A 13,733-nucleotide genomic window follows, 5' to 3' on the forward strand; every position below is an offset into this window, starting at 1 on the left:
AGAGCTAGTACAGATGACATAATTTTATTTGAAGTGTGGACAAATTTATATCATAATTAAGATTATAAATTAAGATATTAATAATTATAAATTAAGATTATAAATTTATCAAAATATTAATAATTATAAAATAAGTTTATAAAATAATGTATTAAAAATGATTCGTTTTAGTAAATATGCTAATAAAAATAAAACATATGTTCCGCTATATTAAAGTAACCAACATATTCTGTCTCTTCTGGCGTAGTGTCGTTGAGAAATCGGTCGAGTTCTAAGTCAGAGGTTGAGCGAAACATATAACGATCATTTGTATAAAACTGCAAAATGTAAAGTTAATGAAATTAATGTTATTATGAATTAATGTTAATAAATTAATGCTATTTAATATTATGGCGCTTTAAAAATCAAATATCAACGTTATCATTTTTATTTTACTATGATCATATGAAATTTTGAAATATAAATATATGTTAATTTTCATAACATAGTATAAATATATAACAAAACGCGTATAAAGTCGTAAATTATAATCAAAGGAAGAAATAGAAAATTAATGAAAATATAAAGAATATAACAATGTAAACAATAACAATTTATAATCTAATTATACAATTTATATGAAAATGGAGAATTTAAAATTATATAATATTTAAAAAATTAATTTTTGGATGTGCACAAATAACTTACAAGTCCATCATGTTTTCCTTCAATTATGACTGGATCATTGACTATTACGCCCTTACATACGTTTGCATTTATATTACAGTTTATATTCTCGCACTGTGGCTCGTCATTCTTTGGAAATTTGCCCAGTTTTATGTGTCCCCCTTGTATTAGGAGCAGGCCACCTAACCCTAAAGTATTAAGTATGAAAAATTCTTTTATTTATATATACGTCATTTCTGTGAACTAATATTTTAGTTTTTACTTTGTATTTATTTTGGTAATGAAATTATATAATTTCGTATAAACAATTTTTTACCTATTTTAAAGTATAAGCGCTTATGCAAAATATTCTGTATTAATGTTATGATGTTGTAATTGGTTTTGCGTCCTTTAGCGCGTATTTTGAGCACCATTCCCGGTTTTTGCTTACTGAGAAAATGGTTCCATCCCGTTTTAATGTGTATTATTTCATTCCTATTTATTTGTCTTTCCAAATCATTACGAGTATATACTTCCAAAATAGCTGTATTCCCGGACATTCCTGTTAAAATGTAAGACTATTGTATTTCAAATGCGAAAGATCAAGAATACTTGTTATATTTCTCACCAGGCGTTCCAAAATTGTATGGTTCTTTGGATAAATCAGGACAGGCAACAATTTCAATTTGAAATTCGTCAAAGTATTCGTGTAATTCGTACAGAACTGTGGCAATATGCAATAACAGATGTAAAGTATTAAATGACTAAATTAAGTAATAAATGTTTTATACGTACTATCTTTGATATCTTTAAGAGTAATTGAATTAAATGATGGTATGCATTCGATTTTAACTCTGGGTTCATCTTCAGGCTCATTTTCGGGGTCATTGTCGGGCTCATTTCTGATGCTCATTCGTAATAACGCTGCATTGAGGTCATTTCCGAGCTCTGCTGCAGGGCGATTTTCGTTTTCCTCTCCAGACTCTTTTGGTATGACAAGTTTAGATTCTTTTACAAGCTTTTCTTCCAGCTTTTCTTCGGGATTATTTGTGGGTTCATCTCTGGGATTATTTTCGATTATGTTTTTATTTCTAATGTATTTTTCACGCTTAACACGTTTTGGCTTATTCGGTTTACCCATAATGCTCAATTCGAGTTTAACACGACAATGTCGTGCTATGTAAGAATGTTATGATTTATTAGATTGCTATAAAAAAAGCAACAATTATTGTATCAGTAATTTATATACAGAACGTAACATGTAGCAGAGTATATCACAATTATTTTTAAAGAGAATATAGTATTATTAATGATGTACATACATTTTAAGGATATGATGTAAAATTATGTTTAATTGTGTTTTATGACATGCATTTTAAAAAGTAGATTGTAATTAATTTGAGCAAATATATCTAATATTAAAAAAAAATTTGTTTATTAAATTTAATTGATTTGAAATTTTGAAGATTCTCTAAGTTTAAAAAAAAAACATTTATAATTATTTTTAAATAAATATTTGAATTAGAAAAAATAAAATATATATATGTTCCTAGGTCCTGAGGTTATTCTTTTTCCGTTATTTTATATATGTATAATTTACATGTTCAGGAAAAATTTTTAAATGATTTGAAATTTATCAAACAGCTTATAATTATATTATAAATTATATAAACGCAAAAAATATCTTTGCATATAATTTTAAATGTACACACATATATATATATATATATATATATATATATATATAATTTGTACTTACATTATGAAATGTCTTTTGTTGAAATACTTTAATTAGTATTATCGTCAAACGTGTTTTCTTTCGCTGTTTGCAAATGTATGACTAATCGCACGGAACGTTTTAGTATATATTATTTTCTTAAATGTAACCAAAAGCACACAAATAAATAACAACAAATTATGAAAACGGTCAAATGTACAAGTCAATATCGATTAGAGTTATTCTAAATATATTTTCAATTTACCAACAAATTTTAATACAAATACTTATACAGGGTGTCTCATAGGAAATTACTGAAACTAATCAATTGTTATTTTTTAATGCATGCAGTTATTAAAAAAACAAAATTTGTCTTGGAAAGAGAAAAATCTACAATTTTTAACGGATATACATAAAATGTTCATATAGTTTATTTTATTGGTAAAAAAATGATGAAAAAAATGGTAATAATTACATAAACTAAATATAAATATTTTCAACAGTGCCAGGTTTAATAGCGGCTATTAATAGAATCATCAATATTAAAAATGACATGTTAAAAAATGTTTTTAAGAATTTTTGTAAAAGAATAGAATTTTGTACAAATTCAAATGGTGCGCATTTCAAAAATATTTATCATTAGTTTACATATGTGATTATTAGCTCTTTTTTCATTACTTTTTATTAGTGAAATAAACTGGTATACAACCATTTCATTTATATCTATTAAAAGCTGCAGATTTTTCTCTTTTCAACACAATTTTTCATTTCTCAATAACTACCCACGACCATGTTAAAAAACGACAACTGATTAGTTTCAGCAATTATTGGAAAAGGAAACGATGTATCTCTGGTCTTTTCTGGATCGGGAAAAAATGGATCCTATGGGACACCCTGTGCATCTCCTCTTTCTCCCGCCCCAGAAAAGACCAGATATATGTCGTTTTTTTTTTTGCGCCTCCGTGAAAATGAGTTAGAGAAAACGAGACGTAAGTCCTCTCTCGGATTTTTCCCAGCTTACCCGAGAAATCCATTCTCCGCCGGATGCTTGCATAAATGCGGAAGAACGGCCGATATACACGCGTTCAGCGCCGCGGAATCGGTCAACGCCAATAATGGAATTTACATCGGCCAGATAGAACTGATAGGGCGAGAACGGGTAGGGAGAAAAAGTCTTTTTCTATTCTTGTTATTTTATTTTTATTATACTTGTGACAACTAATATTCCATTAACATGAAGTACACGACGCGCATTCAAACGATTTGTATATTGTAATTAATGCCAAAAAATATGATTTCATATTTTTGAAACACTATATATATACAATCATTTTAATGGTCTGCTTTTCCAGTCAGAAATAATCGGACGTAAAGACATAAAATCGATATCGATTCGACCAATTCGGCATTGATTTGACATTGATTCGACGTCGATTTAACTTCTGGCTGGGTTATAACTTAATGGAATAAATATAAAAATGGAAACATAAATTATAACGTATGTACTAAATATATACTCAAGATAGTATTTTTAAAACTATTTTTTTTTTTAAAAAGATTGTCTTTATGTAAATCATCAAACTTTGGTAAACTATTTCTATAGATCGTTTTGTAAAAAGAATTTGTGAAATATATACATATATTAAATAAAATGTATAATTATATATTATATTATATATGCATATATATAAATAATATTTATATAATATGTAACAACTGTACGCAATATATAAATATTAAAGAGAAATTAATATATAAATGTATATTATACAAAAATATAAAGTAGTATATATATATATATAATATATATATATATATATATATATATATCTACAAATATACATTTTTAAATGTTTATACTAATATACAATATATTTCTTTTTATATACAAACTATTTTTATAGACCGTTATGTAAAGAGTTTGTGGTATATATACATATATAAATTTGTATAATTATATATCATATTATATACATATATTTATATATAGAAATGATAATTATATGTTATGTAACACCTGTACACAATATATAAATATTAAACAGAAATTAATATATAAATGTATATTATACAAATATTTTAAGTAGCATATAAATAAATATATATTTGTGTGTATTTTACATATTTGGTTTGTAGCAGTATGTTCTCTATTTAATTTATATGTATATATATATATATATATATATATATATATATTCCTATAAATACACATTTTTATATATTTATAATAATATACAGTATATATTTTTTGGTAATTGTCAATAAAAAGAGTCGGATAATTTGTACATCTACAGAATATTTAGAGAAAAAATTTATAATAATATCATCAAACTTCTTAACATATTCTTCTCTGATATTTTTCTCCACCATCAATCAAAATAAAAACATAGATTATGTGTACTACTCAAATCAATCAGTATTAAAATATAATATTTAAATAATGAAATAATTGATAGATAATAAATAAATAAAAAAATATATAGTTAATAAGAATTAATACGATTAACGTTTCAAAATTAATGAGATAATTCTTGTGCAAAACTAAAGATATATATGAAATATCTCAATGATATTACATTGAGCCGAAAATATGTTATAACATTTTCGGCTTAAATATCTCATAAAAATATTTCACTTTTATCACGAAGCACAGCTAGTACAGATGACATGATTTTATTTAAAGTGTGGACAAATTTATATCATAATTAAGATTATAAATTAAAAGATTAATAATTATAAATTAGGTTTATAAAATAATGTATGAAAAATGATACGTTTTAGTAAATATACTAATAATAATAAAACATATATTCCGCTATATCAAAGTAACCAACATATTCTGTCTCTTTTGGCGTAATATCGTTGAGAAATAGGTCGAATATGTTAAGGACTGAGCGAAACATATAACGATCGTTTGTATAAAACTGCAAAATATAAAGTTCATGAAGCTAATGTTATTATGAATTAATGTTAATGAATTAATGTTATTTAATATTATGTTGCTTTGAAATTCAAATATCAATGTTATCTTTCTCATGTTACTATGATCATATAAAATTTTGAAATATAATTATAAGTTAATTTCCATAACATAATATAAATATATAACAAAACGCGTATAAACTCGTAAATTATAATCAAAAGAAGAAATAAAAAATATATAAAAATATAAAGAATATAACAATGTAAACAAAAACAATTTATAATTTAATTATACGATTTATATAAAATCATCACAAATAACTTACAAGTTCATCATGTTGTCCTTCAATTATGACTGGATCATTGATTATTACGCCCTGACATACGTTTGAATTACAGTTTATTTCCTCGAACCGTGGCTCGCTATTATTTGGAAATTCGCCCAGTTTTATACGTCCCCCTTGTATTAGGAGCAGGCCACCTAACCCTAAAGTATTAAGTATGAAAGATTTATTTATTTATATATACGTTATTTCTCTGAACTAATATTTTAGTTTTTAGTTTCTATTTATTTTGATAATCGAATTATATAGTTTTGTATAAACAATTTTTTACCTATTTTAAAATATAAGCGCTTATGCAAAATATTCTGTATTAATGTTATGATGTTGTAATTGGTTTTGCGTCCTTTAGCGCGTATTTTGAGCACCATTCCCGGTTTTTGCTTACTGAGAAAATGGTTCCATCCCGTTTTAATGTGTATTATTTCATCCCTACTTATTTGTCTTTCCAAATCATTAGGAGTATATACTTCCAAACTACCTGTACTCCCGGACATTCCTGTTAAAATGTAAGACTATTGTATTTCAAATGCGAAAGATCGAGAATGCTTGTTATATTTCTCACCAATTATTCCTAAATTGTACGGTTCTCTGGTTAAATCAGGACAGGCAACAATTTCAATTTGAAATTCGTCAAAGTATTCGTGTAATTCGTACACAACTGTGGCAATATGCAATAACAGATGTAAAGTATTAAATAACTAAATTAAGTAATAAATGTTTTATACGTACTATCCTTGATATTTTCAAGACTAATTGAATTGAATGATGATATGCATTCGATCTTATCTTCGGGGTCATCTGCAGGCTCATTTTCGGGGTCATTGTCGGGCTCATTTCTGATGCTCATTCGTAATAACGCTGCATTGAGGTCATTTCCGAGCTCTGCTGCAGAGTTATTTTCTTGTTCCTCTTCAGGCCCTTTTGGTATGACAAGTTTAGATTCTTTTACAGGCTTTTCTTCCAGCTTTTCTTTGGGATCATTTGTGGGTTCATCTCTAGGATTATTTTCGAATTTACTTTTATTTCTAATGTATTTTGGATTACCCATAATGCTCAATTTGAGTTTAACGCGATAATGTCTTGTTATGTAAGAATGTTATGATTGATTAGATTGCTATAAAAAAACAACAATTTATGTATCAGTTATTTATATAGAGAACATAACATGTAGCAGAGTATATCACAATTATTTTTAAAGAGAATATAGTATTATTAATGATGTACATACATTTTAAGGATATGATGTAAAATTATGTTTAATTGTGTTTTATGACATGCATTTTAAAAAGTAGTTTGTAATTAATTTGAGCAAATATATCTAATATTAAAAAAAAATTTGTTTATTAAATTAAATTGATTTGAAATTTTGAAGATTCTCTAAGTTTAAAAAAAAACATTTATAATTATTTTTAAAGAAATATTTGAATTAGAAAAAATAAAATATATATATTCCTAAGTTCTGAGGTTATTCTTTTTCCGTTATTTTGTATATGTATAATTTACATGTTCAGGAAAAATCTTTAAATGATTTAAAATTTATCAAACAGCTTATAATTATATTATAAATTATATAAACGCAAAAAATATCTCTGCATATAATTGTAAATGAACACATAAATTATATATATATATATATATATATATATATATATATATATATATTTCGTACTTACGTTATAAAAAGTTTTATTGTTGAAATACTTTAATTAGTATTATCGTCAAACGTGTCTTCTTTCGCTGTTTGCAAATGTATGACTAATCGCACGGAACGTTTCAGTATATATTATTTTCTTAAATGTAACCAAAAGCACACAAATTAATAACAACAAATTATGAAAACGGTCAAATGTACAAGTCAATATCGATTAGAGTTATTCTAAATATATTTTCAATTTACCAACAAATTTTAATACAAATACTTATACAGGGTGTCTCATAGGAAATTACTGAAACTAATCAATTGTTATTTTTTAATGCATGCAGTTATTAAAAAAACAAAATTTGTCTTGGAAAGAGAAAAATCTACAATTTTTAACGGATATACATAAAATGTTCATATAGTTTATTTTATTGGTAAAAAAATGATGAAAAAAATGGTAATAATTACATAAACTAAATATAAATATTTTCAACAGTGCCAGGTTTAATAGCGGCTATTAATAGAATCATCAATATTAAAAATGACATGTTAAAAATGTTTTTAAGAATTTTTGTAAAAGAATAGAATTTTGTACAAATTCAAATGGTGCGCATTTCGACAATATTTATCATTAGTTTACGTATGTGATTATTAGCTTCCTTTTTTTTACTCTTTATCAGTAAATAAACTGGTATACAATTATTTTATTTATATCTATTAAAAGCTGCAGATTTTTCTCTTTCCAACACAATTTTTCATTTCTCAATAACTGCACACGACAGTGTTAAAAAACGACAACTGATTAGTTTCAGCAATTATTGGAAAAGGAAACGATGTATCTCTGGTCTTTTCTGGATCGGGAAAAAATGGATCCTATGGGACACTCTGTGCATCTCCTCTTTCTCCCGCTCCAGAAAAGACCAGAGATACGTTGTTTCCTCTTTTCGCGCCTCCGTGAAAAGGAGTTAAAACGAGACGTAAGTTCTCTCTCGGATTTTTCTCAGCTTACCCGGAGAATCCATTCTCCGCCGGATGCTCGCATAAATGCGGAAGAGCGGCCGGTATACACGCGTGGACGCGTTCAGCGCCGCGGAATTGGTCGACGCCAATAATGATATTTACATCGGCCGGATAGAGCTGAGAGAGCGAGAACGTGTCGGTGGTGAGGAGGAGGAGGAGAAACGGTGAGGTAAAGTGCCCAGTTGCACAACATAACGCGACGTAATCTCTGGCATCGCGATGGACGCGACGCAACCCCTTTTTCATCCCTCCATATTTGCTGAAAGCGCGGATATTTGGATGAATCAATATCCCTATTATTCTGGGATTTCCCTTTTTTGCCCTTTAGTCTCCCTCATCTCTGCTAGCTATTTCTCTTCCTTTTCTTTTACCTTTCTCTTTCTCTCTTTTGCATCCAGCTTCCTCGGTCCGCCGATAATCCCATCTCGTTTTGTCCCCCTTTTAGGGCCAGACTGTTGGAGCCAGGGCACCGGCTAGTCTAGCCAAATAAAAGTTGAGAGTCGTCTGGCAGCCGCCGAATAGGAGGCGATATCCTGTTTAAAGATGCTAACTCTCGGCATGTCTAATCTGGGGATGTTAACCTTGTGCTATTACAGCATCGATGTCTACTTTTGGTAGAAATGTGCAGGGTGTTCCAGGGGAAATTGCTTAAAATTGTTTTTATGCATGCAGTTGTTGAGAAAATAAAAATTGCGTTGGAAGGAGGAAGATTTGTAGTTTTTAAAATGTAAATAAATGTTAGAATTAAAAGAGACAGTTAAGAAGAAAGAGAGGAAGAAAAATTTAAAAGTATAATTTTATAAAAGTACCAACATTGATTTACATTTTAAACGAGCTTGTCGTATATATATTCTCACTTTGTACATAATAAAATTATGAAATATAAAGTGCATGACAGATTTTATTGTTTATAATTCGCGTTTATGATTTTATGTTAACGATTGAGTGATTGCGTGACAAAAAAGCCTGATGTAGTAAGAAATTGTTGACTCATACTACTTAATCTATTTATATTCTAACTTTGCGTATAATAAAATTATGTGAAGTACGTGCATTTTTTATTAATTTTAATTCGCGTTTATGATTTCATGGTAATATCTAAGTAATTGCGCGACGAAAAGACTGAGTGTTGCGAAAATCGTTGACTAGTACTACTTAATCTATTTACATTCTTAATTTGTGCCTATTAAAAGTACGATATATAAAGTGCTTCTAACTTTTTTGTGGTTTTGGACTCCACATGTATAATGTTATGTTAATGGTAGAATGATTGCGCGACAAAAAGGAGATAGTGAAAAATTGTTGACTCGTATTACTTAATGTATCTATATTTTTCTTTTGCGTATAATACAATTATGATATATGAAGTGCATGCTATTTTTTATTACTTTGACTTGCATTTATGATTTTATGTTAATGAGAAAATGATTGCGAGACGAAGAAACTGAATGTAGTGGGACACTGTTGACTCATATTACTTAATCGATCTATTTTTTTATTTTGTGCATAATGAAAGTATGATATATGAAATGCATATAAATTTTTGGTTTTTTTATTTGTATTTATGATTTTATGCTAATAGCTGAGTGATTGCGCGACGAAAAGACTAGATGTAGTGATAAATTGTTGACTCGTACTACTTAATCCATTTATAATCTTATTTTGTGCACAATAAAATTACTATATGTGCATGCTACTTCTGTATTACTTTGACTTGCAATTATGATTTTATGTTAATCAGAGAATAATTGCGAGATGAAAAGATTGAATACCGTGAGACGTTATTGACTCGTACTACTAAAATTATTTATATTCTTACTTTGCGCATAATGAAATTGCGATATATGATGTGCGTGTTGTTTTTTTATTGCTTTGACTCGTTTTTATGATTTTATGTTATTGGCAAAATGATTGCAGGACAGAAAGACTGAATATAGTGAGACATTGTTGACTCATACTACTTAATAGATCTACATTTTTATTTTGTGCACAATAAAAATACGATATATAAAGTGCGTATCGTACTTTTTGTGGTTTTTGACTCAAACTTATAATTTTATGTTAATGGAGAATGATTGTGCAAAGAAAAGACCGGAAGTAATAAAAAATTGTTGACTCGTACTACTTAATTTATTTATATTTTTACTTTGCGCATAATAAAATTATGATATATGAAGTGCATGCTATTTTTTATTACTTTGACTTGCATTTATGATTTTATGTTAATGAGGAAATGATTGCGAGACAAAGAAACTGAATGTAGTGGGACACTGTTGACTCATATTACTTAATCGATCTATTTTTTTATTTTGTGCATAATGAAAGTATGATATATGAAATGCATATAAATTTTTGGTTTTTTTATTTGTATTTATGATTTTATGCCAATAGCTGAGTGATTGCGCGACGAAAAGACTAGATGTAGTGATAAATTGTTGACTCGTACTACTTAATCCATCTATAATCTTATTTTGTGCACAATAAAATTACTATATGTGCATGCTATTTCTTTATTACTTTGACTTGCATTTATGATTTTATGTTAGTTTGTGAATGATTGCGAGACGAAAAGATTGAATACAGTGAGACGTTATTGACTCGTACTACTTAATCTATTTATATTTTTACTTTGCGCATAATAAAATTATGATATATGAAGTGCATGCTATTTTTTATTACTTTGACTTGCATTTATGATTTTATGTTAATGGCAAAATAATTGTAGGATAGAAAGACTGAATATAGTGAGACATTGTTGACTCATACTACTTAATAGATCTACATTTTTATTTTGTGTACAATAAAAATACGATATATAAAGTGTGTATCGTACTTTTTGTAGTTTTTGACTCGAACTTATAATTTTATGTTAATGGAGAATGATTGTGCAAAGAAAAGACTGGACGTAGTGAAAAATTGTTGACTCGTACTACTTAATCTATCTATATTTTTACTTTGCGCATAATAAAATTATGATATATGAAGTGCATGCTATTTTTATTATTGTGACTTGCATTTATGATTTTATGTTAATGAGAAAATGATTGCGAGACGAAGAAACTGAATGTAGTGAGACATTGTTGACTCATACTACTTAATTGATCTATTTTTTTATTTTGTGCATAATAAAAGTACGATATATAAAATGCGTATAATTTTTTGGTTTTTTTATTCGTATTTATGATTTTATGCTAATAGCTGAGTGATTGCGCGACGAAAAGACCGGACGTAGTGATAAATTGTTGACTCGTACTACTTAATCCATCTATAATCTTATTTTGTGCACAATAAAATTACTATATGTGCATGCTATTTTTTTATTACTTTGACTTGCATTTATGATTTTATGTTAATCAGTGAATGATTGCGAGACGAAAAGATTGATTACAGTGAGACGTTATTGACTCGTACTACTTAATCTATTTATATTTTTACTTTGCGCATAATAAAATTATGATATATGAAGTGCTATTTTTTATTACTTTGACTTGCATTTATGATTTTATGTTAATGGCAAAATAATTGCAGTATAAAAGACTGAATATAGTGAGACATTGTTGACTCATACTACTTAATAGATCTACATTTTTATTTTGTGTACAATAAAAATACGATATATAAAGTGTGTATCGTACTTTTTGTAGTTTTTGACTCGAACTTATAATTTTATGTTAATGGAGAATGATTGTGCAAAGAAAAGACTGGACGTAGTGAAAAATTGTTGACTCGTACTACTTAATCTATCTATATTTTTACTTTGCGCATAATAAAATTATGATATATGAAGTGCATGCTATTTTTATTACTGTGACTTGCATTTATGATTTTATGTTAATGAGAAAATGATTGCGAGACGAAGAAACTGAATGTAGTAAGACATTGTTGACTCATACTACTTAATTGATCTATTTTTTTATTTTGTGCATAATAAAAGTACGATATATAAAATGCGTATAATTTTTTGGTTTTTTTATTCGTATTTATGATTTTATGCTAATAGCTGAAAGATTGCGCGACGAAAAGACCGGACGTAGTGAAAAATTGTTGACTCGTACTACTTAATCTATCTATATTTTTACTCTGCGCATAATAAAATTATGATATATATAGTGCATGCTATTTTTTTATTACTATGACTTGCATTTCTGATTTTATGTTAATGAGAAAATGATTGCGAGACGAAAAGATTGTGAGACACTGTTGACTCGTACTACTTAATCTATCTATATTCTTACTTCGCGCATAATGAAAATGCGATATATGATGTGCGTGTTATTTTTTTATTGCTTCGACTCGCGTTGGTGATTTTATGTTAACGGTAAAATGATTGCGAGGCGGATAGACTGAATATAGTGAGACATCGTTGACTCATACTACTTAATCTATCTATATTCTTACTTTGCTCATAATAAAATTACGATATATGAAGTGCATGCTATTTTTTATTACTTTGTCTTGCGTTTATGATTTTATGTTAATAAGAGAATGATTGCGAGACGAAAAGACTGGTTATGGTAAGACATTGTTGGCTTGTACTACTTAATCTATTTATATTTTTGCTTTCCGCTTAATAAAATTACAATATATGAAGTTTGTGCTATTTTTTTATTGTTTTTGATTTGTGTTTATGATTTTATGTTAATGATAGAGTGATTGCGCGACACAAAGTTTGGAAGAAGTAAGAAATTGTTTAGTTGTACTACTTATTCTATCTACATATAAGGATTTGAACCTGGGAACATTTTCTGTAGCTTTAAGCATAATATTTTTAGCATGTTGTTTTTTATTTTTTTTCTGCAGTTATTATAATGTGTCTTAAGTAAGGAAAAGAAGAAAAATGAAATCCAATAAATTAGCATAAAGCTTATAGTAAAAAATAATTTATATGAGAAAAAAACCTCTATACTGTATATAAAATTTCTAAATTGTTTTTCTCGCACAAAACAAATTATATATATTGAAAAATATACCTTCTCGTTTAGAAACAATTTTTGAACGAATAAAAATAATTGAAAAAAGAAATTAAAACATTATTTTTGAGGAATTTTTCACTTACAAATTTTTCATTAAAAAAAATTCAGATTTATTGTTTTTTAAGTTATAGAAAAATTCTCTATTCATTTATATATGATAGTAGCATTTGGAACATATAGAAGAGAAAGAAATAGAATTTTTTTGAATTTAAATAAAAAAAATATTCTCAAACTGTGGTAATCTTTTTATCGATAAAAGTGCAATTACACATTTATTTTCTTTTTGAATAGTGAAAATTAAATGAGCAAATTTTTGCTCACACGTTTATCCATTAGTAACACTGAAAGAACGTGGGATCAGAAACACGCTATCTATGTAAAGTATTTCATAAGATAAGATTTAATAAAATTTTCAAAATTCCAGTCAAAATTCTCTCGGTATTATTAAAACAATGAGTCTGTATAATCTAAGA

General features: G+C 27.2%; 2 protein-coding genes across 2 annotated transcripts; both read right to left on the reverse strand.

Moving 5' to 3' along the window:
• Positions 1–174: 174 nt before the first annotated feature.
• On the reverse strand, positions 175–2,468 carry LOC114938448 (beta-keto L-gulonate decarboxylase-like). Its single transcript, XM_029312432.2, has 6 exons — positions 2,405–2,468; positions 1,441–1,852; positions 1,274–1,369; positions 983–1,207; positions 688–854; positions 175–317 (listed from the first exon to the last, which is right to left on the reverse strand). The coding sequence occupies exons 2-6, from the start codon at positions 1,784–1,786 to the stop codon at positions 180–182; spliced, it is 972 nt and encodes a 323-aa protein (XP_029168265.1). The 5' UTR covers positions 1,787–1,852; positions 2,405–2,468; the 3' UTR covers positions 175–179.
• A 2,683-nt stretch (positions 2,469–5,151) lies between these two features.
• LOC146725264 (beta-keto L-gulonate decarboxylase-like) lies at positions 5,152–7,376 on the reverse strand. Its single transcript, XM_085483775.1, has 6 exons — positions 7,302–7,376; positions 6,358–6,742; positions 6,191–6,286; positions 5,900–6,124; positions 5,611–5,771; positions 5,152–5,286 (listed from the first exon to the last, which is right to left on the reverse strand). The coding sequence occupies exons 2-6, from the start codon at positions 6,674–6,676 to the stop codon at positions 5,152–5,154; spliced, it is 936 nt and encodes a 311-aa protein (XP_085339901.1). The 5' UTR covers positions 6,677–6,742; positions 7,302–7,376.
• Positions 7,377–13,733: the final 6,357 nt, after the last annotated feature.

Source organism: Nylanderia fulva, unplaced genomic scaffold, assembly GCF_048542155.1.
Source record: "Nylanderia fulva isolate GAGA-0341 unplaced genomic scaffold, ASM4854215v1 Scaffold10, whole genome shotgun sequence".
In the NCBI taxonomy this organism is placed as follows: Eukaryota; Metazoa; Arthropoda; class Insecta; order Hymenoptera; family Formicidae; genus Nylanderia; species Nylanderia fulva.